Source organism: Tiliqua scincoides, chromosome 1 (assembly GCF_035046505.1).
Source record: "Tiliqua scincoides isolate rTilSci1 chromosome 1, rTilSci1.hap2, whole genome shotgun sequence".
NCBI classification, from domain to species: Eukaryota; Metazoa; Chordata; class Lepidosauria; order Squamata; family Scincidae; genus Tiliqua; species Tiliqua scincoides.
The window spans coordinates 110,445,722-110,470,539 of NC_089821.1; the positions used below are offsets into that span (position 1 = coordinate 110,445,722).

Consider the following 24,818-nt stretch of genomic DNA (forward strand, 5'->3'; position numbering starts at 1 on the left):
GAAATACTTCTGGAAATAACTCAAACTCTATATCAAAAATGTGGAATAAAGATGACTTACTGAGATGTATTAATTCAGGACTGCAAGGACTTCCGCTATATTTTAGTTTTCCTAACATTTACTGCTGAACCTAGGCCAAGTACTCAGATTATGGTAATTTACAAAGACCACCTGAGAAGAGCCTGTGTATTAGTCACTATGCTGGATTTCCCATCCTATATATAAATTATCATGCTAGGAACACATACTGTACATTGATATGGAACAACATATTATGACGTGTAAATATGACATAGTGATTGATGCTAGATATCACAACAGTGGTGATGTCAACACACTACTGGACAATTAAATCCATTTTTTAAACTATTAATGATTTAGGAAGAGTTACAAATATCTTTATTCAAATAACTGCAAATCTGGTTGCAAATATCTGTACTCAAATAATCACACAAGGGAGAGCTTTAAAAAAATCAGTTTAGTTGTAATACTTGTAAAGTTCTCATACACATGACTAACAAAGTGATTGGCTTTGCAAGAACCCAGTGTAACTAGCTCTTTAAAGGAAGATCTGCAACAGAGGCCTAGTGATCATGCTATACTGTTATCGACCAATACTTGCTTAAACATATTTTGATCTCTAAAGCATGAAATGTTAAAACTGAGCAAAACTGCAAAAAAAAACAGACTTGCTAATTAATTCTTGAAAATCTGCATATATTGTGTGTGCACGTGCAAAAAAAAACTTTCATATTTTATTTATTGTCCTCCAATCCACCAGTCCAACTGCTAATTGCCATAATCCCCCAATGATATACACTTTACCTTTAATATCCAGAACACTGATGGAATTTTACACCTCTAAGAGACCTAGTAATATCTTCCCTTACGTCTCTTGTAAAGTCTGAAACAACAGGACAATAATTAACCAAGAAACTAACCAGCCTCTTGTTCAGCCAATCCATGTGATCGTATGTAAGACTCCCCCCAAAATCTTCTGTCAGCTGGCATGGTTCTATGTATCGAGTAAGCTTGTTCGCAGATACTAAAATAACCTGTATGGATACATTAAAAGAGATGTTGGGTAACACTTTGGAGCTTCGCTTACCACCAGAAAAACTAGGTTAAAAACACTTTCATTAAAACAATAGTTTCATTAAAACTTTCATTAAAATAATATTCATTATTTATTATTTCATTATTTCAGAGATTCTTAAGCTACTGCTTTAACGCATCTTAAAAACAGGATCCCTGAGAAAAAGGATTCAAATTTCTACAAAAAAGGACAGTATCAAATAATAAATTGTCATTACTCTTTTTAGAAAGAAAGAAAGAAAGAAAGAAAGAAAGAAAGAAAGAAAGAAAGAAAGAAAGAAAGAAAGAAAGAAACTTTTTCAGTACAACGATTTATCAGGCGATCCAACAGTTTTGACTGTTACATATTTGTTCTACCCAAAGATCATTGATTAATTCTGCAATAAATGTGTTAACTCCAATATAAGTTCCAATGGGTTCAGAAGAATTGGTTCCCTAGTAAATGCGCTTAAGATTGTAGCCTTAAACCAGAAGCAGATGATCCATGGCCAACTTTGTTTCCACATTCTGAGCTATTGTATCTTTCTCTGCTAAGCTGGGTTGTCAGCTGATAGTGGAAAAAGTAGCATCAAATGGGAATGATTTGTTGAGAAAAGCCATGGGGAGACAGGGTCTGTAACCCTTCCTTGGGCTAGTCTACTTTCAGAAATGCCTGCTATCTTTTACATCCGTCTGAAATCGGGAGGGGGGTGGTTGGACGGAAGAAATAGCAGGGGCGAAAGCAACAGGTAGGAAAGAAAATTATGCATCTCTCCCCTCACCCACCAAATCTGTTTTTGTAAGTTCCTATATCCAATGCTGTTTACCAAGGCAGGAGCAGTCAAAAATGGCAAAAGGAAAACAGTCACGCAACACATAGTTCCAAGCCAATATTATATTTTTGTATTACACACACACTACCAAAAAAGCACTATTCCATGGATGTCTACTCAGGAGTAAGCCCCACCAAGTTCGATATTAAAGTACACTTCAGGTAAGTGTATATAGAACTGCAATCTTAATAGATTAAAAATATTTTAGAATGTTAGTAGATGGAAATGAAATTTTGTTGGGAGCATGCATCAGCACAAAACTTTATAGTTTATTAGGAATTGTTCATTTCTGTGATGGACAAGTAAAAAAAATCCCTTCTTTTCCATTCCCCAGCTCCAAAGTTCAGAAAAATCCATCCTCTCCTCACTTTAATCATGCAGTCACACCTTGACAATTTGAAAATCCTCTTACAGCTGAAAAATATTTACAAAAGATTATACAAGTGACAGAATAGCCATGCTAAGGATTCAGCTATTCAGATCTCCTTGAATTTGATCTTCTGGTCAAACGCATACACTAAAACTTTGGCACTTGAAAACTAAGGGTCCAGTCCTAGTCAACTTCCCAGCAGTCAAGCAGCCATGCTAACTGGGTGTGTGCTGCATCCTGTGGTGGAAGGACTGTCACAGAGATTTCCTCAAGGCAAGGAAACATTAGTTCCCTTGCCTTGGGGCTGCACTGGCTCTGGAAAGTTGGGGCCTAAGTCATCTTACTCCAGTCTGAATGGCTGCCTCTTTCAAAACAGCCTTATTCAACATAATAATATATGCTTCCTTAGCCGTTCTGCAGCTAGTGTGCTTTTTATTTTCATTAGTCTGCCAAGAAAAGTGGGAAAATGCAGGTTCTGTAACACACAATATAGGCAAGTTCTATACAGAAGTTCTTCTGGGAAAAGGTAGCCTGAGTTTCAAGGTAGCAAATGATTTCCATGTTTTATCTACCCATAGTTCCCATAAAGATGGTAGATGCTAACAGCATGACTGGGAGCCATTTTGCACTCTGCCAAGTGTGCTATTTTAATTGCTGGTATGATGTAGCAATTTAAAAAATGACATTGGAGAAAGATTAAAAGCAGCAAACAGCAGACAGTTTGATGTTGGTCAAATGGAGAGTGTGAAACTATTAAATAGTTCTTTTAAAATGTGAATCCAATACACAACCAAAAACAAACAGCTAACACCACAACAATCCAAAAGACTGAGTATTACAAAAACATAAAAGCAAAAATTACATAACATTTCTGAGTGTCTGACAAACAAGCTGGGCTTTCAGCTGATGGTGAAAAACAAAAAAGGACAAACTTCAAGGGTAAGTTGTTCCATAATGTGCCGGCCACCACAGAGAAGACTATATGTATCTATGATATGGAAAACCCTGCCTTGTTTGTAATGGAAAGCTCTTCTTTCAGCTTTGGTAGCCAGTTGTCAGTAAATTCATCAGATGAATAGTTAAGAACTAGGATTATGATACATTTGAACCTGTGAAATATAAACAGTGTTAAGTCTAATCAAGAATAATGTCACTGATGTGACCAAGGATTCATGCTCTCACTAAGATTATTTTTCAATTATTTGGGGACATCCACTAAAACTGAGTGTTGGGAAAGTTAGGACAGACAAAAGAAAATATTTCTTTACCAGGTGTGTAATTAGTCTGTGGAATTCTTTGCCACGGAAAGTGGTGATGGCATCTTACCTAGATGCCTTTAAGAGGGGATTGGACAAATGTCTGGAGAAAAACTACACCATGGGTTACAAGTCATGATAGGTATGCTCAAGCTCCTGGTTTTAGAAGTAAACTACCTCAGAATGCAGATACAGGGGAGGGCACCAGGGCGCAGGTTGCGTCTTGCTGTCTTTTGTGCTCCCTGAAGCATTTGGTGGGCCACTGTGAGATACAGGAAGCTGGACTGAATGGGCATTTGGTCTGATCCAACTGGGCTCTTCTTATGTTCTAAGATACCAGACTTCTCCTTTAAGAATTCCCCTCACATCTCAAAAGTGTTTTTGAACAGGACTGCACGCTTTAACCATGTATTAGCCTTAGAAAGCAGTCCCTTTCTCTTTGCTACCTGTCACAACTGGAACTTCAAGTATCAACAACTCTTCACATTTCAAATACCGACTTGAAAATTCAACTTGGCTCAACTTTTCACTCTAATGAATTCCACAAGTGCCGGCCACCACAGAGAAGACTATATGTATCTATGATATGGAAAACCCTGCCTTGTTTGTAATGGAAAGCTCTTCTTTCAGCTTTGGTAGCCAGTTGTCAGTAAATTCATCAGATGAATAGTTAAGAACTAGGATTATGATACATTTGAACCTGTGAAATATAAACAGTGTTAAGTCTAATCAAGAATAATGTCACTGATGTGACCAAGGATTCATGCTCTCACTAAGATTATTTTTCAATTATTTGGGGACATCCACTAAAACTGAGTGTTGGGAAAGTTAGGACAGACAAAAGAAAATATTTCTTTACCAGGTGTGTAATTAGTCTGTGGAATTCTTTGCCACGGAAAGTGGTGATGGCATCTTACCTAGATGCCTTTAAGAGGGGATTGGACAAATGTCTGGAGAAAAACTACACCATGGGTTACAAGTCATGATAGGTATGCTCAAGCTCCTGGTTTTAGAAGTAAACTACCTCAGAATGCAGATACAGGGGAGGGCACCAGGGCGCAGGTTGCGTCTTGCTGTCTTTTGTGCTCCCTGAAGCATTTGGTGGGCCACTGTGAGATACAGGAAGCTGGACTGAATGGGCATTTGGTCTGATCCAACTGGGCTCTTCTTATGTTCTAAGATACCAGACTTCTCCTTTAAGAATTCCCCTCACATCTCAAAAGTGTTTTTGAACAGGACTGCACGCTTTAACCATGTATTAGCCTTAGAAAGCAGTCCCTTTCTCTTTGCTACCTGTCACAACTGGAACTTCAAGTATCAACAACTCTTCACATTTCAAATACCGACTTGAAAATTCAACTTGGCTCAACTTTTCACTCTAATGAATTCCACAAGTGCCGGCCACCACAGAGAAGACTATATGTATCTATGATATGGAAAACCCTGCCTTGTTTGTAATGGAAAGCTCTTCTTTCAGCTTTGGTAGCCAGTTGTCAGTAAATTCATCAGATGAATAGTTAAGAACTAGGATTATGATACATTTGAACCTGTGAAATATAAACAGTGTTAAGTCTAATCAAGAATAATGTCACTGATGTGACCAAGGATTCATGCTCTCACTAAGATTATTTTTCAATTATTTGGGGACATCCACTAAAACTGAGTGTTGGGAAAGTTAGGACAGACAAAAGAAAATATTTCTTTACCAGGTGTGTAATTAGTCTGTGGAATTCTTTGCCACGGAAAGTGGTGATGGCATCTTACCTAGATGCCTTTAAGAGGGGATTGGACAAATGTCTGGAGAAAAACTACACCATGGGTTACAAGTCATGATAGGTATGCTCAAGCTCCTGGTTTTAGAAGTAAACTACCTCAGAATGCAGATACAGGGGAGGGCACCAGGGCGCAGGTTGCGTCTTGCTGTCTTTTGTGCTCCCTGAAGCATTTGGTGGGCCACTGTGAGATACAGGAAGCTGGACTGAATGGGCATTTGGTCTGATCCAACTGGGCTCTTCTTATGTTCTAAGATACCAGACTTCTCCTTTAAGAATTCCCCTCACATCTCAAAAGTGTTTTTGAACAGGACTGCACGCTTTAACCATGTATTAGCCTTAGAAAGCAGTCCCTTTCTCTTTGCTACCTGTCACAACTGGAACTTCAAGTATCAACAACTCTTCACATTTCAAATACCGACTTGAAAATTCAACTTGGCTCAACTTTTCACTCTAATGAATTCCACAAGTGGGTTGTATATCTTTCCAGGAAGCACCGGGTCTAAAATCCGTTTTACATTCATCTACCCTCTTTGCCGCAACAGCAGGATCTCAAACACAGGAATGCTGTTCCCTCAGAAGCCTCACTAACCATCATTATTATATCACTGTTAGTTTCCTTCATTTTCAAAGGTCACACCAAATGCCTTCCCCCAACCCCTCTTATAAAGTACACTTTATTTTCACAAGATGTGAATATAAACAGTAACAACAAGAAGGATGTATTATCACATGGTTTCCAGTATGTTAATTTTCACATGATATTCTGATATCCAAAGAAGTCACCTGAGTACAAATGGCTTACTCGGCAAAAGACTAGGGTGCAACATCAATTTATTATGAAAAGACTAAACTTCCTTAGAGAATTAGGATAGAACTGGACAGATGGCTACAGAGATGAAATAAATATCATTAATAATTTATGCCTGAGGTTTCTATTTCCCTTTGGCTTTCTATGCCCGCCCCTATCATGCTATTCACAGCGAGCAAGAATGGTAGTGATGGGTTTGAACCTTGCTCTAATCTTTTCTCCAAATGGCTCTACTTCTACTAAGAGCAACCTCACAATCTAAGCAAAACTGCAACTATGTTAATGAAATGCTGCTGAAGCAGTAATACTCTTCAACGGGGGGGGGGGGGGGGAAGATGTGAATATCATGAAGTTATTGCATGCTGCAATTCTAAACAATGCAGTTCAAGCCTATTTATTTCAACAGGAGCCATTTAAGCAAATGCTTAATACACCCACAAAAACCAATGGAGCTTCAGATTTGGCTAGATGAGTGCTCTCTAAAGTGTAGGTCGTAAGCCTAAGCACAGTGGGGCATGATCTGGGCTCTCCCGCCTGCCCTTGCACTGTGTTGGCTCCAAATAGGAGCCATTACAGAACTCTTTAGTTACTGAGGTCCCTCCCAGCCCAGCAATTTACTTCCAAAAAATGGAAGTGGCTTCTGAGGCCTGTAGAGTGGGCCAGGAGAGGCCTCCAGCACCACCAGCAGCATCACAACCCACAGCAGTTTTCAGTTTTTGGAGAACGAGCATGTTTGGCAATGGTGTCAGAATTCAGCTCTATTGTTGTGTTTTATTTTATGCCTCTTGAATTGTTTTGATTGTTATTTAACTTTATTTTGAGTCACCTCAATAGAGTGCTCTTTCAAATAAGGGTTTGTTTCACTTTCTTCCTGTTTTCATTGATTAAATGGTAAACTTGGCATGCTGAAATATCTTAAGAAAATATTTCTCTCCCCTTGCTGATCAAAGAATGCCAACTTATCAATAAAGTGAATGATTTCTGGTCTAGGAGTCTTATAAAGGCTGTGTTCCAACAGGCCACTTAGATACTCAAATCTCCATATCCCTTACTTGCCATCTATTGGGCTCCAATCCTATCCAACTTTCCAGCACTGATGCAGCCACAATGCAGCCCTCAGGTAAGGGAACAAGCATTCCCTTACTTTGCTGGGGCCTCTGCAACTGCCCCCCACACTGCAGGATGGAGCGCACACCTCATTGGCATGGATCCATCAGTGCTGGAAAGTTGGATGGGACTGGCCCTTGAGTCTCCATCAGTCCAAAAAGTCCACGTTCCAAAATTCCAGTAATATAAACTGAAAAGTCTTCATGAACCTGAAAAGAAAATTGTATCTTATTTCAAATATGAATACTAATGTACAAAATACCACAACTTTCCTGTGAGAGGGTAGCTGAAATATTCAAGAAAAAAAATTATCCTAGACACTGCCATACAGCTTTTTGCATCTTTTAGTTTCCAAACACAGAAAAAGATACAAAGGATTCACAGTGTTCTTATTTTTATAACATTTCTGCTTTCTGTATTTTAGATTTTTCTCATCTCCTGCTTGCAAAACTAAGTATTATAAAACTTATTCTACTACATTAATGAGACTGAAAATAGGTCAGTTCTTGTGCCTTTACAGAGTTTTGATTTTCAAAGAGCTAATCTGACAGTTTTATATCAGAAGTCTGATAGATTTTTTCATAAAAGATAAAAAATTAAAAAAATAACTTCACAGAAAATCAAAATAATCTGGAGGCAATTTTGAACATAACCCAGTTGATAAAACTCACCCCCCACCCCCAAAATCATTTATCCAGCATTCTTTACTGCTCCATTTTCCTTTTGCTTCTTAGGCAACTTCTGCAGATAAAACAATATCATATTGATCCATTCCAATTTCTTCTTGAGAAATCAACCATTTGAGAGAGGGGGGGAGTTGGAGTTTTTGGCTTTTCCAATTTTAGACTGCGCTGTAGGGTTAGGGCAACTCATTTTCTGTAGCAAAACTACACCCTGAAACATGCAGACAACATGAGAACCCCTTTGAGTATGTGCATTCATTCCCACTGGTACCAAGGAATCAATGGATCCATGTTGCAAGTTAGGTAGAACCTGAATCTGAAAGGTCAAAGACTGATAATCCACCTGTATCTTCTAATTGAATACCAAAGCAGTACACAAAAAAATTTCATAACCTCCTGGTTTAAAATCCTCCAATAAATTTCTTCTATTTGACTATTTCACTGTCAATAAATGGAAGATCTGTTTTTCACTGCCTGTTACCAGTGTGCCCTTGTCAGCCTCATTTACTGACAAATTATAATCATTACATTTATCTCCCACCCTTAATCCACTTTTATTGTTTTTATTGTCTATACTGTTTTCATTATCTTTTATGGTTTTATTTGTATTTCAGCCATTTTTGTATTTTTTACCTATTGATTGTTAGCTGCCTTGAGTACCCTTTGGGGAGAAAGGCAGAGTATAAATCAAATAAATAAATAAGATGGCATAAATTCTCCTTTGCTGACCCTGCTGCAAGGAGCATGGCTCAGTTGAAGTCTGGAGACAGGCACTCACCTGCCTCAGTTTGGAACAGGTTTTCAAGCCCTTCCCACCTGCCCTCCGTACAGTCAAGAGAGTAGCTGGTTGCTTGGGTAAGAATTTTTTCATGTCAACCTGACTTGTCTTGGTTAGCAATTTTTTTCGCTCATACCAGACTGGCATCTGTGGTTGGTTTAATAGTTGGTGGTGAGTGTAGGGAGGTCACGTGCTCGCTGGGTAGCCAGGTAAATACTGGCGTACATACTGAGGCAAATAAGGTCAGGGAGTGAGCCAGGACTACTTTGACCCAGTTTGGGAGGCTGGTCAGCAAAACCCCTTGGTTAGTGTGCACAAAAGCCAACAGAAGGCTTGGCCTGAGCAGGTTGGTGCTGACCAGCTGCCTCAAACCTTTGTTTGAGGTGTGATAGGCTAATTCTATCTCTAAGGCTGGAGCCAGGATGAGACTCTTGATTGGGGGCATGGCAAACAGAGACCACTAGTGCAGTTTCCCCCAAAACCTAGCATAGCATGTTGGGTTACTTTTCCCCTGCTGCAGGTTTCATATTTAAAGTTTTAAAAGTTTTCTTAAATCCCAAGCCTCGTCCTGCATTCTTATTTGGGGGGTGCCTGTGTTATTTAGACACATTAAGTTATATATTCATAACTGAAATGCAATTACAGCAGTGGAAATTATCCACATGGCCACTACAATGTTCTTAATTAAATGCCTCTCTTTACTGAATTTAATACATTTTTTATTATTAAATGATTGATATTGTATCAGCCTTTCAGGTTAAATAATAGAGACAGCCTACATTCTGAAAGAGCTTGAATCTGGACATTATCCCAGGCTCATTAGTACAATCAATTTTTTACTTTAGGTATTGTGCTAATTTGTCTGGGAAAAAGTCAGTGATAAGATAAAGCTAGCAGGATGATCAGTCAGGTGGGGAATTTTTCAAACTAAGGAGCCCTGCAATTTAAAATATTATTAGAGGTAAGACAAAGGACCAAGTAACATGGAATTACAACATCTGTTCCAATAACAGAATAAAACAACATCAGCACTTCACTGAAAAGATGGCTGTTTGGCTATTTTAATCCTATCCAATAAACCTCCACAATTAAGTGTACAGAGACACACAACCATGATTATGAGAATTTTGTTTTGTCCAGAACACCAGAACACCAAGAACATTTTAATGTTTTACTATTAAGAAACAGCATGATCTGCTCCCCCAGTAGCACTGAAAGCTCTCTGTATGATTTTTTAAATAGCTTTGCTGTTCTTTATCTTTGCTCATTGACTTTCCAAACAATTCCCACTTATTTTCCTCTTCAAATCCTCTGATTTCATTATCCGCGGATTTTGGCATCTGCAGGGGTTCTAGGAAAAGAACCCCCACAGATAATGAGGCAGAACTGTATTTAAAGTTCTTTCAGTGGGTCAATTTGTTTTTATTAAAGTACTCAGTAACAATTCAACAATATGGAACTTAACCACAATCACAATGAGATTTTGATAATGCTAAAGTGTAAGATGCCAAGTACTGCTCTGGAAATTTAAAAAAATGATCTTACATGCAATTGTAGCCCAACTACAAATAAAAAAATTACATACCTCAAAACCAAGTCTATCTTTCTCTTTCCAAAAACAAAAGTGTGTAACCTTCTTGTCCCAGAATTCATCTGGTTTTACTACACAGACAAGCGATACTTCAGCTGGAACAACATTCTAAGATGAAGAAAAGTATAAAGATATAATTTTCACAGACTAGAGAACATCATGCCTCTATACTAGAATTTCTGATTATAAATTGGTAACATATCTTATAAAGCTCAAACCATCTAGTTCACATCGTATACTGTAATCTAGATCTACACAGATAACCTTGTATACATTTCAATAAAATTTCTGGTATTTCAATAACTGGTGACACAGTTCTGGACTGTGTCCAGTGGTGTGGTGACAACAAATCTGGTGACAACAAATCCGGATTTAGCAGCCCAAGTCGCATAGTTGGGGGGGGGGTGAGGGGATACAATGTGCCCAGGCAGCACACTTGAGGGGCAGTGCCACCATCCTCTGTCCACACAGAGATCCTGCTACTCTGCATGACACTGCTGGCTGGCTCCACAGATTCCAAGCCTTGGAAAGGTTCTCTGAGAATGGTTCTCCTGAGTAGGGGAGAGAGACATGGCCAAGCCACTGGTGTTTTGAAGCTGCACTGTGGATGCCTGCCACTCTTGCAGCCACCCAGAAGCCTTACAGGAAGCAACCCTGCTTCCTTGCTGCTCTGTCTTTTTGATGTGCGTGCCTTGTGACCAGGTCCAAAAAAGGAACAAGGAGAGGAAGGCTTTGGTGAGATGGTGACATGTCTGGGCTGTGCTTGAACTGAGTGGCTGGGTAACAGAGTCCTAGCGATTGGGATTGGGCCTGATGGTTTGGCTTTGGCATGAGCTACAACTGGGGATGAAGGAGGAAGCCACCCAAGGCATGGGCAAGGGGGGATTTGCCCCGTAATATTTGCAGGCAACACCTTCAGCTGCCTCTCCAGTGGCTCCCTCTGTTTCTTGTGCTCCCTGTTCTCACTCTCTAGTTAGTGACAAAACATTTGGGGGGATAAGGGAATATATTTCTGTGATTTCAGTATGCTTTGCCTTTTGCATTAATAAAATTTGGTACTGTTTATTAATAAAGTTTTTTTTAAGTACAGGTGGGATCTCAGAATCCATTGATTTGACTCACCACTGATACTGAGATCCATCTTTAAATGCCTTGTAACAAGGAAAAAAGCAAAACCGAATTTCCAAATTTTTAAAAAATTATAATTTAGTTCCACTAGATTCCATTATTCACCCCATCTAGCTGCTGAATGTGGAGGAGCAAGAAACCTGGAAGTGGGTCTTTAAAGCTATTTTTCCACTGACTTGGTATCCACTGATTTTTTTTTAATCTACTGGGGGTTCAGGAACAGAACCCCAGTGAATAACGAGGCATAACCTGTATATATTTTAGAAGCTTTAAAAAAATATTTTATTTTTGATATGCCTTTATGCTACCTGGTCATTGATAATGTATCAATGCTTCTTAATAATATATTTGAATTATATATATTACATATTAATTGATTGATTTTGTTGTATGAGGGTGCCAAAATTTTCTGTAACCCGGAATAGCAGATGCCTCAGCTATACCACTGACAGTCCAAGTCTCTGAAGAATGCAGTACTATGGACATCCACAATGAACAAAACATTCCACATATTAAAGTACTGACATATTAAAGTAAAGTCTAATTTACTGTTTGAATCTTCAAAATGGGATTTCAAGAAGCCTTGGAAGTAGTCTCTTAATATACTTAATTTCTGAGGATGATACCTGTTTTATGATAATTAGAAAGCCTAAGGCCTTCAAGCTAAGTACTCTTTTAAGTAGGGACCATAAAATGAAGACCACTCTGATTCACAGATTCGATTACATTAGAAAAACAGCCTCCTTAAGTTCTATATTCCACTTATCAAGCCAAAAAATAGCCTTGGTTCACAGCTGAAAAGCATTTAGTATTGTTTGTGGTAGATAGTTGTTTCTTCTGCCTGTTGAGTTGCTTTTCAATTCCGCCTCTCTATATGAAAATATATGTAACTAATTAAATAGACAGGCGGCAGAAACAAAGCTTATTATTCAAAGACCTTGACAGAACACATCACATCCTGTAAAAGAAGATTCAAACAGAACTAAGAAGAGGAATTTTGCCACTTGACAAAAAATGGTGTCAGGTCAAAATGTCAAATCTCATTAAGCCAAAATCTGTTACAAATGTTCATTAAGTCAAGAAGAGAAGTGCCTTCCGGTCTTGAACTCTTTAGAAACAGCAACATTAAAGTAGAGGAACATTAGAGGACAGTTCAATCAAGTAAAAGGAATCCTATTACTCAGTTTTCTATTTCCAGTACAGCACAGCCTCTTTGTTGCTACTAATTCAGAAAATGTTCTTACCTGTAGCATTAACACAACAGTCTTCACAACATTCCATTGAGATTTTCTCCCATCCACTATAACAGTAAATCCTCTGGCTTTGCACTTTTCACTATAAACAGACGAAACACTCAGTCACAATAGCTTTCATGTCCTACTGCAGTGGTTTTCAACATTTTTTCACTTGCATACCCCTTGGCAGCCAAATTTCTATAAATTGTAACCCTCACATTAGCCCCGCAAGGCAGTCTATTGCCAGCCCCGCAAGGCAATCTAATACAGACCTGCCTTTTTCTGCCATTGTTCAGTTCTTTTTCAAGTACCCCTAAAGGTCCTGGCAAGTACCCCTGGGGGTACACATACCCCAGATTGGGATTCACTGTTCTACTTTTTCTTGCTTACATTGCTTGCTTAGAGATACATATATGTACATCCCCTTATTGAAGCTGTGCAGGTTTCACTAAATTTGGGAATTTGAGACTTGTGGGATAATGGCCTATTCCCCAAACTGTACCTTACTGTCACTGTATAGCCCTCTTGAACACCTGCTCCAGTATCATTTTCACTACCTTATATATAAGGGGAAAGCTGCCTTATACATAAGGGGAAACACGGGATAAAAATGTTTTAAAATAAAACTTATTTAGCTTAATCATCAGGGAAATTAATAGGATGGATGGGTAACAGAACAGACCACCTGAAGAACACGAGCAACAAGCAAGCAAATCTTACTATCCCCCTTGCTATGGATCATTAAGTGCTAAATGCAGAACTGTGACCAACTCTGATGTTAATCATTGCTAATCATTGCTGCAGGTGTTCTCAGCTCAGGCATTAGGAAACAGAGAATACTGTTGTACCAGTGCTTGGATAGAAATTCTGTTCCAGTACATTACAACTGCTTTGCTTAAGCTTCAAAATGACCATGCAAGGGCACTTCGAAAGCACTGGCAGAAGGCTCAGCAGCAACAGTAAATCTTTTATGAGATACATTTGAGTGACCCAGTATGCACAACTGGTAGCTACCTTTTTCAGTAATAGTTTGCAGGGCAACACTGCACTTTGTCTTACTTGCCTGGCAACGTCACCAGAACTTTGCCTGGCAATGGTTCTTTGTTTAGTGCAGCAGTGCCAGATACAACTGTGCTGCTTTCTCTGAAACCAACCTATAGAATTAGTCTAAGGTGGTCCATATTTTTCAGTTGAGAGAAAGAAAAGTTGAGCTTGTCTTGTAACTAAGAAAGCACAATTTTCTTCCCACAGTGTGTCCTGAAGACAGTTTTACTGCAAAACTCTGAATTTGTGACAGGCACCCAGAAGGAAAATGGGTTAACTTTGCCAACTTAACTTTGTGTTAACTTATAGGGAAGTGAAAAATGCCCTGCTCTAGCAGTATTAAAAGCAATTCGTGAAATGTGACCTCCAACTTTGGAAAGAAATTACTAAAGCACTAAAAAGCATATATTACACTTATTAACACAATCTGATACAACTGAATTATCAAAACTTAAGACGAAAAAGACCACAGAACTCAAGATGTTCAGCACTCAACATGTAGAATAAAATGTTAAAATATTAACTTCCCACCAATTATGCAACTATGCAACTAATCATCTGAAAGAAAAAACAGGAGCTGGATTCAAACCGCTTCCCTTCTGAATTCTAAATGTAAACTATATCACATTCTGTGTTGTGAATCCCACGTTAATTGAGAACTTCACCAGCTAAAAGGCATCTGGTGAGTTTCCCCATTTTTGCAAGAAGTGTACAGTGGTGCCTCGCATAACGAGTTTTCCCACAGGAATGCATTGAAATTTAATTAATGCGTTCCTATGGGCAAAAAAAGTCAGAACAAAGTCAAATTTGGTTTACAAAGTGTTTATTAAGTGCTCTTTAAAGGTATACATACTGTACAGAGGATTTCAAAAACAGGGGGGGGATGCTGAGTGGGGAGCTTGAAGGCTGTAATCTTGTGCACACTTTCCTGGGAGTAAGCACAATGGGACTTACTTCTGAGGAGACATGCACAGGATTGTGCTCTAAGCTGGGGAGGAGGACAGAGCAGCTACACTCAATTGCTTGCTTTTGCCGTGATCATGGGGGGAAACGTGAAGGAAATGGGGCAGTGCGAGGGTGAATGAGCGATGGGGGGACGCTGAGTGGGGAGTTTGAAGGCTGCAATCCTGTGCACACTTTCCTGGCAGCAAGCACAATGGGACTTACTTACATAAACTGACATGAAGATCCTCCCCTTACTAGGGTGGACGGGATCATAAACCGACATGAAGATCCTCCCCTTACTAGGGTGGACGGGATCATAAACTGGCATGAAGATCCCCCCCCTTAAAACAAGCCAAAACAAAACAAAACAAAAAATTCGTCTTGCGAAGCACGGGTCATAAAAATTTGTTGTGCAAGTCACCAAAAATCGCAAAATGCTTTCGTTCTACGAGTTTTTCGGTGCGCGAGGCATTCGTTATGCGAGGTACCACTGTACTGTGGTTCGAAACAAAATTATAATACATAGTCAGGGCAAACTCATTGTGTCACCTTGGAATGCTTAGCAGGTAGTCTAAAGTAACACTCAGTTCATCCATATTGGTTTGTTCAAGGCATAATGGAATTGTCAAAATGAGGCCACTTCTTCGGTCCTTCCCACCTATAAAACAGTAGTTAACAAACTGTTAGTTCTGAATTAAAAGACATTCGGTTTTACCTAACATAACACATACTTTAATCTCAAACTAAGTATTTTAATGAACGGTAATGCTACACTTTTGGAAAATGCTGCAACTGAAATGCTGTGATACGCCCCTTGGGTATGCACATCAGAGCACAAATGTATCACCATAAGCAGAACACTAGAGTAAAATAGATAGTACACGCCAGCATTATTATATGACTCCAAATCAGACTAAACACTAATATTAAAATGTCAGAAAGAATTTTGTTTAATTCTTCACAACTATAGTGATGCACATAACCTATTAAAAAAAGTTAGCCTTACAAGACATTCCGTTTTGGATGTTCCTATTCAGAGTCCAAGTTGTGCACAAGAACATTCTGCCCTACTTGCTTCAAAGAGGAAGGTCTCGTATACTTTGAGATCACATTATGCTCTCTTAATGATGAAGCCATGGGAAATTCGTAAAATGCAACTACTAATTGTTTAAAACAAGATTTAAAGTCCAACCACTTGGATCACCAGAAATATCTGCTTGAATGTGGCAATGTTTCCACACTGTTATTTATATTAAACACTGAGACTTCGGGGGGGGGGGAGAGAATGCTCACCGGCTACACAATAAACTGAAATTATAGCCATGGAAGCAAGGAATAGTTAAAGAATAAAAAGGGGAGTGTAGAAGCCTTTGAATAATAAGTTAAAGGCTGTTTGTCTTGAGGAGCTTCCAGGTGCTCAGATGATCCCCAAAGATTGCCCAACCCTTTCGCCTCAAACCTCTATAGATTCCCTGGCTTTGCTCAGTTATCTGATGTCTTGAACTATCTCGCTCTCTGTAAATTTAACTCTGAGCTGCAATTAGTGTCCAGGACCTGGACAAAAGGGAGATGAAAGTTTAAGTCAACATAATCCAGTGCAGTAGTCAGTTTAGACCAGGGGTGTCCAAAGTTTTTGGCAGGAGGGCCACATCATTTCTCTGACACTGTGTTGGGGGCCGGAGGGAAAAAAGAATTAATTTACATTTAAAATTTGAATAAATTTGCATAAATTTACATAAATGATTATATTAAAGATGAACTTCTATGAATCAATGAAGGTCTTGCAATAGCTCAAGGCCTATAAAAGGCCTTGCACAAAGCAAGACTGGCCTTTCCTTTGCTGCTGCTACTGCATCACAGATGTGAAACAACAAGCAGTGGAGAGAGCCCTCATCCTACAGCTCATGTGAGAGGTCAAACAATCACCCTCACACTGAGAGCAGTTGTGTCGGGCCAGTGTGGGTTCCAACAAATCTCTGGAGGGCCAGAGGCTCATTGGAGACTGAGGGCTCCCTGAGGGCCGCATTGAGAGGCCTTGAGGGCCGCAAGTGGCCCCAGGGCCGGGGTTTGGGCACCCCTGGTTTAGACTACTGGCAAAAAATGTTTTAAGTGTCCTTCAAAAGATACTTGTAACCGCTAACCCAACTCTGAAACAAACCAAGGCAAGTTCTCCCTTCACTAAATTTTAAGATTTGTATTAAAGTTTTTTTTTTCCTTAAAGGGGAAGAAAGACCTTTTTTTATATCACAAATCAACTGCACGTTCAGACCATAGTCTACTCTAGAGCTATACCTGCTAAGGATGAAAGACTGAAACCTATTAAGTACAGCTTATTCAATCAGATGACTTCATAATCTCTATTTGTATCCTTTACAGGATACTTTTTTAAAAAAATTAAAAAGTAGACCAGAGCTATGCTAAAGCGGCTTGCGCATAAACAGATTTTATAAGGTCACAGGATAAATAATATTTTTAAAACTAAGTTTAGAAAGCTGCATGAGAAAGTAATAGAGATTCAGCACTACTTTTCCCCACACATTTCTGACTTTACTAGTTGAACATTTTAGTTAGGAAAGCTACCTATAACAACTAATCGATAGAACAAACTGCTTTCCACATTTTGCAGCAGTGAATTTTGATACAATTAAACTAAATTACATTTGGCAGGCACTTGAGATAAAACTTTGAGGCAGCACCAACTAGACTTTTTGCATGGAATTGCATTTGCAAATTACACAGAAACAACTCTACAAAGCCTGGTGACTGTGATAAAATAGGAAGCATTGTATTGAGGAGGAGGGAAGAAAATTGAAAAATTTGGTATTCGAAAGAGGGGAGTGGAAGAGGGAAGAGGTTGCAAAGAAAAATTTCACTTTGATAAGAAGTGATCCCAGGCTGAGAACTAGGAACGAACTCTAATAGTGTTTCTGGACAGGGATCAAAGAGGGTTTCTTTCTGACAGTCAGTAACGGCAAGGGCTACAGACTGAACATGCTTGGTATTTGCCAGCTCTAGGGTTCCAGTCATACAGCTTCGGAAACAAAAAAAGTAAATGAAAAAGAAGGCAGCCTTGGAGAGGAAGGAGCGCAACATACACTCTTGCAGTCACTCTTGGACTGACTGAGCAGCCCCCGCTTCCTCCGCTTAAAAAAAATGCAGAAGATAGCTATGCCAGAGCAACTCATATTTTATCCAGGTAGGGGTGTGCGTTTATCCCCCCCCCCGTACGTTCATGGCACTTCCCCAGGGAGCCACGATGCACAATTTGAGAAACATGATTATAAACGATCAACACAGGAGCACATCTTTTTTCCAAAAATCAAGAAAAATGTAAGTTACCTAAGGAGAATCAATACAGGAAAAAGTTAAGATGCACACTAAGAATTAAAATAGATAAATTAAATAGGAGTCTTAACAACACCGAAGTGTCCGTTTCAAAGTTCAGAAGTACAAAGTCCACTAAATACTGTGCAAAAACATTTACAGTGTTTTCTGAATATCTTGAGCTAGCTAAAGTTGTCACACCCCCCCCTTCACAGAAGGAGAGTTCTGATTATGGAACAAAAATGTTGGGTACAACCCTTAGTTGTTAAGGTGCATTATGTATGGCTCCTTTTTGTTCTACCTGCCCTGTACAGGACCAGCCTATTTATACACTGATTTTTTATACATGGATTTGAATCAACAAGAATGGCCACTGCAAATGAGAAGGAATGTGCTGATCCCTGGAGAAGGGAAAAAATGCAACCATTTAAAATCAGTTTAAAAAAACTGATCAGTCCTTTAACAACAGCCTCCTTAATGGGGGGGGGGCAGTTGGTTGACAATCCATCAATCCTCCTCTCTCCAGCAGATCCCTCCCTTCCCCCTGAGCACCTGAAAGGAAAGGTGATCACTTTGCATTGGTGAAGGGCAGGAATGAGTGAAGCACCTTTCTAAGTGCTTTGGAGGAGGACTGATTGCTGGATTGACTTCTTAATGACTCTTATCTTACATCACAAAGGTCAGCAAGACCATTTTTTAAATCACTGGAGCAAAGAAACTTTGTTTTTTGCCATCCACACAAGTGCTTGGAAAGGAACTCATGGGAATAATGAGGCTCCACCTGTACACTCCATGCATTCTTTTCTTGGTTTTAGCCATGCTATTCAAATTATCCTCAATGCATTCAGTCACATAAAGCAGGACTGAAGCAGGACTTCAGCTGAAGTACAGTGGATCATTTCTGAATAATGCTTTGTTGTCTGGAGCAGAATGCTAGCCTGCTTAACAGATGGGTTAGTCCTGTCAGCTGGGAGAACTGAACCGAAGACTTGAAAGTATCTAGTTTTGTGGAAGATTTTTTAAAAAGGAAAATTTGGATATCTGCCATCTCAGAATTGTTCCGTATAGGTTTTAGTCACAATGTTAAACTTGAAAGCAAAAAGCAGAATTTGACCAGTCTTGTAATGAAATGTCACTAGAAGTGATTACATAGGAGAGTTGTGGGGAATATAGTTAATAAGAATAATAAGAAAAACAAGTTAGAAATCCTTCAATCAACAATTCAGTTCAGCTATGAACTCACTGGAAAGACAAGCCACACTCATTATATGCCCCTCCATGTGTAACGTGATAATATACTGGGTCCCAGAGTTCTGGGCATCCAAGTTACGGATGGCAGCCTTGGCACTTTCACACAGTCCATCCATTGTGGTTCTTTAGAGTAGAAGACACAACAGTGCTGAGTCGGCAAGACTTCCATACTTCCAATTTCCAGACAAACCTCCAGAATGAAGCCAGTACATAACTTGGGGACTACTGGACCATTTTAGAATGTTGTTATAATGACCAAAAGAATAGATATGAAGTACAATATGCTCTCAGGAAGCATATAACATGAATCCTAACTATTCTAGTCGTTTTGTGGCAACTGAGATGGTAAAGACTACTTATACTTTAAGCATGAAAACTAGGCATAGAGTTTTAATGCAACAGAGCATTCACATGCTGCAATCCTACCTACAATATGGTATAGTCCCAACATACTTTTTCTGAAAATGTATTTAGGCTTTAAAGCAACATGCAAACATTGGTATTGCCACAGGCACATTCTGAATTGTTTGCCTCGGCTCATATTTTCCTGCAGCTAGTGACCTGGGGTAAAGGAATTATGAAATTAAAATCTCTTATATACCTCCAATACACTACTCCAAAAACAAGGAAAAAAATACTACTAGCAACTGAGATTTCACTTGTTTAAGCTTACAATTCTGAACCTGCATCAGAAACCACAAAGAACTTGCTTTTTCCTCCTACACTCTTAGGAACAGGACTACTTCCAACAGAAAATACTGTTGGAAGATATAAAGGAAGCAGGTGGAGGAAGAGGAAACGATCCATCATTGTTCAAAAGAATAAGATCACATCTATTCTTTAACCTGAAGCAGCTGCATATACTTAAGGAGAAGGTGCTTTCCTTCCTTCTCTTGTGCCACTTGAAAACCTAATTATTCTCCTCTAAAATATATTTGTTTGGACAATGAAACAAGCAAGAGTCAGGCTTTTCCACTTTCAAATTGTTTTCTTTTGTTTCTGGAAGGTGCATGAAGACGAAGAATTAAAAAAAATAAAAAAAAACTGTTAAGGACATCCATCCATCTTCATTACAGAATGTGTGACAAGACATGTCAAAACAAGATTTTAAAAGTACAAAATGTAAGCCTAAAAAAGAAAAAGAAAAACAATGATTTGGACAATGAATTCCAGGGTCCAGAACCTCATAAATAATCAAAGCTGAAGACTAATATATGTGTTTAAAAAGACATCAAAACAGCAGGCTTTATAACCAACAATTAAAGGCTTTATTTCCATTAAAGTGTTTGCAACAGATGAAATATTTCATCTGGAATATGAAATGCCATGGCTGGAATGACTGCCCGGCAACCATGCATTTAATGCCTGCCAGGAAGAAGTGTTGTAAACGTTCTTTGCCAGGAAAGAGATGCCCTGCTGGTAATTTTGTTTTCCTCTGGTCTATTAATGATCCCCATTTGACTTCAGGTTCATTAAAGAAAAAACTATTATTCAATTATAACAAGTTAGCTTCTCTCATTGTTAATTGGTTACATTGATTTTCAAGAAACTGACAATATAAATTATGACAAGCAGGAAAAAGAGGCGATTCAACTTCTCCCTGAAAAGCCTGATTTGCAAAAGAGCATATGGAAAATGTTATGAATCAACCCTGCTTATCCTGTGTATAGCGAGCAACCAACTGAACAATTTTACTGGAGTCCAGCACAGTCCCGCCACTTACCCTTGATGCCTGCTCACTGCTGTGACTCAAGCAATCACTTTAAAACAAGCCTTCCCCCTTCTTCTGCCCCTTATCTTGAAGCATGAAGCAGCTGACTCCTCTCCTTAGGCCCCATGTTCCCTGCCACCTCCACCTTTGGCAGGAATGCTTCCTGGTGAGAAGTTCAGAAGGGGGGTGCTTACCCAAGAGCGAATACTCCGATACCGAAATTTTCTCTTTACATATTTGCATTGACAATGGGCCGTATATTTCATGGGCTACAAAACACGTGTACCAATAAAATAAATCTAGCACATAAATCAATGCAACACACACACAGGGAACTGTTCTTACTTTTTTATTTTATTTTTTATTTTAATCACATTTTTATACCGCCCTTCCTCCAAAGAGCTCAGAGCTGTTTACACAGCTGCTCCTCCCCTCCTTCTTGTCATCACAACAACCCTATGAGGTAGGTGAGGCTGAGAGAAAGTGAATGGCCCAAGGTCACCCAGGAAGCTTTGTGGCTGAGGGGAGATTTGAACCTGGATCATCCAGGTCTAAGTCCACCTCCCAAACCACTACACCATCCTGGCTCTCATCCTGGCATACTTAGGCATGCCAGAGCATGCACTTAGCTCTATACATGTGGAAGAAGGACCAGAGGAGAAGAAAAGATAAGCAAAGCAAGACTGACTGCCCTTTGACTGTTTTTGAAATGATCACTTGTAGTTCTTAGCATTAGAGTCTCAGGGCATAGCATAAAGGCACATGATACATCTACGACAAAGCTAAGCAAATCTAAGTCTAGCAAGTGTCTGGAAACCTTAAGACTACTGCCTTGAGTTCCAAGAAAGAATGGTAGAGCATAAAATGTTATAAATAAAGAGAAAAATGTGGAAAACCTTGCTCATCCAGGAACTTCTATGGAGAAAGATTTCCTATATCAGGGACTTAATCTTCAAAACAACATTGACAATTTGGATGCCTGTCATTCATTCAATGTCAAAGACATAGTTTTTACATATGCTCTACTAAAATGTAACTTAAGTCCAAGTTGGGTAGACCAAGTTACCACCTATGCATATTTTCCAAACCCACTCATTACTTAGTTTCTCCCAACTTCTAAATTTAGAAATAACAATGACAAACTATTTTGCAGTAAGAGATTACAATACAGCCATGAATAGAAAGCAAACAATCCTATCTTAATTGGCACTATGGGATGGGAGTTTGTTTAGAACTAAGTGTAAGGCTCATTAAGCTACAGTGAAGAGGTGATGATGTAGTAATCATAGCACAATTTGATAAATTAAGAGAACAAAACAACAGGGGGATACCAGAAGAGTGAGTAAATAAGACATTTAATGGCATTGTTTTATTGACTTTGTCCATTTCACAGCATTTTTCATGCTTGTTCCTATTTGGACATGAGAAGTCCAAATTTTTTTGTATAGCACACAAAGGTCTTATGCCTGGTTCTTTGTCATTGCTCTGTAGAGAGGAAAACAAATGTTCTGAGAGAAATGATGGATTTCCCCTCCATAAAAAGCAAAGTGTTTTATACTAAGGGGTACATGTGGACAAAAACACTCACCCCTTTCTGAAGCCCAACAGCCCTCTGCATCCCCAACAAAATCTATGATGTTCACTGGATGCTCCAGAGCATGTTTTTGTGAGATTCATAGCACTCTGAGGTTATGTAGAGAACTGTGATTATCACACATACACACCCTTCTCTTGTGCAACTAGAAAAAAACTTCTGTTCAAGGAAGAGAAGGTTAGGATAAAAAGAGCATGTGAAAAATCTAGATTTACCAACTCAGGTAATTCATCATGTTGTGAACAACCTTAAACCAAGAGATATATTCTGGCCATCTTGTTAAGAATGAAAAAAAATCCTTGATGGATGAGCAAAACAGGACTGAGGTCAGTTGAACAATGACAGCACCGTACTCCAGGCTATCCTTGCTCTCAATTTTCACTTTGATTATTAGAAACCAAAGCATGCAGAAAACTGCACTCTGTTCCTGTCCGCTCAAATGAAAACAAACTTTGAATTCTAAGTTTGTTTTAAGGTCCAGGTGCAAGCTTATTTTGTAACCAGGGTCAATGAGGATACAGCATTCCAGCTTCCCCAGTCACTGATAAGAACCTGGGGAACAGCCCATAGAATAAAGCACTCTCCCGTCCCACCACCCTAAACCCCTTCTCTTCTGGTGGGAGAGGGCAGATGGCATTCACATAAAGGAAGAATAGGAACATGCCGTTTCACTGCTTGCACCTGATCCTTTGCCAGGGTTAAAGGGCAGGCAGTGTTACACCTACACAAACCCTATTGTTGTTATTATCATCGTTGTTGTCGTTGTTATAATCATCATCATTATTAAATACACCATCTGGTAGTTTATACAGTCAACTTATGAGTTTGAAGATAGGTTGATAAATGTCTCAAGTTGAGCAATCAACTACATAGTTATGCACCAAGACATTTTTCTGGGGAAAAAATATGTATTAAGACAGTTCATTTGTACAAGTAGCAATAGAGAGCTCAAAAGAACGAGTTAATGCTGAATATGTATTAATTTTTACAATCCCTAACAATCACTAAGGGACTATAACAAAAGCACATTTCCATAGCCTTAAGTGAGACTACACAAGTGTAAATGGTTGTTGAGTCATTTCCTAATGAGATAGTTTATCATGTTTTGTCAACTAATTGTCAGCTATAACACTAACTGGAAGATATTTTTTGCTATGACTGCAACACAAAATTGCAAGATGAATCAAACTGCATACAATGATATATATTTGGTTCTAAGCAAGAAAAGTTCAATATAATTAAAAAAAAAAGCAAATCTCAATTATCAAATAAAAACCTGCTCTATAGGGATATGGGGATATAGGGATATAACTGTGGGATATGTGCGTAGTTGTCAACAGTTCAGGTCTCAACATCAGTTTTAGTAATACAAAATCAATCCGCTGTCAACCAGAAAATCATAGTATTTTTAATGCCTGGGGCTACAATCGTATCCCCACTTCCTCGGGAGCAAGTTCACTGAATTCAATGAGGCTTACTTCTGAGCATGCTATGGCTATAATCCTAACTACACTTTCCTGAGCATAAGCCCCACTGAACAAAATAGGACTTACGTCTGAGTAGACCTGGTTAGGATTGTGCCCTCAGTCTCTTTATGCACTGTAAACACAAAGGTAACCATATAAAAGGCTGACAGCATCCCAGGATGACAACAACTTCAAGCAATCTAGATAAGAGATCTGCAGTCAAGTCAGTGCCTGAATGAACAACTGTCTGGAAACTCATTATGTTTTTAGAATTATTCACATACCAGTCAACAGACTATTGTTCCCAATTTCACACTAACCGTTTTTAAAATGCAAGAAAGATATAATAAAGCCAAATTTGCTTGGGTAAGTTTAACAAGGTCGCATGGAGACAAAAAGGCGACTTCCAGAGTATCCACAATAACTATCTGCTGCTTCAATACAGATGCTATATGCTTCAATACAGATGCTATATGCTTAAAATTAAGACAGCTTATAACTACCATTAAAAGAATTTCATGACATACATCTGGAAGAAGGAGGAAAAAATTAAATAGCTCAACAAATCAGCTCTTACAAAGGAACGGAATGAATAAAGAATTAAAACACACACACACACAAACTGTACCTGAAAGGAAAGCTAACTTTTTCTTCAGAATAGGCAATATTACTGTGGCATCCATCCTCCCTTCAGTTAATTTTCAAGAGTTCTGAAAACACAAGAAGTTAGCATTACAGGGTGTTAGCCACGGGAAATCAATTACTCTGCAACACAACAGATTTAAGCTTGGTTTATTTATTTATATAGGTATTTATATACCACCTTTCTTTGGTCGTCAGATTTC

General features: G+C 38.9%; 1 protein-coding gene across 8 annotated transcripts in view; it reads right to left on the reverse strand.

The window, feature by feature from the left end:
- Positions 1-24,818, reverse strand: part of SESTD1 (SEC14 and spectrin domain containing 1) — an 81,449-nt gene that overhangs the window by 31,817 nt on the left and 24,814 nt on the right. For 4 of the 8 annotated variants that reach the window (XM_066612350.1, XM_066612348.1, XM_066612355.1 and 1 more), the window contains 4 exons: positions 15,177-15,285; positions 12,648-12,738; positions 10,270-10,383; positions 942-1,055 (listed from right to left, as the gene is read on the reverse strand). In XM_066612350.1, coding sequence (XP_066468447.1) covers positions 942-1,055; positions 10,270-10,383; positions 12,648-12,738; positions 15,177-15,285 — 428 coding nt within the window. Of the gene's footprint in view, positions 1-941; positions 1,056-10,269; positions 10,384-12,647; positions 12,739-15,176; positions 15,286-24,060; positions 24,098-24,601; positions 24,684-24,818 lie in introns of those variants that run through there. The other 4 variants (XM_066612351.1, XM_066612354.1, XM_066612352.1 and 1 more) reach the window with 2 other exon arrangements.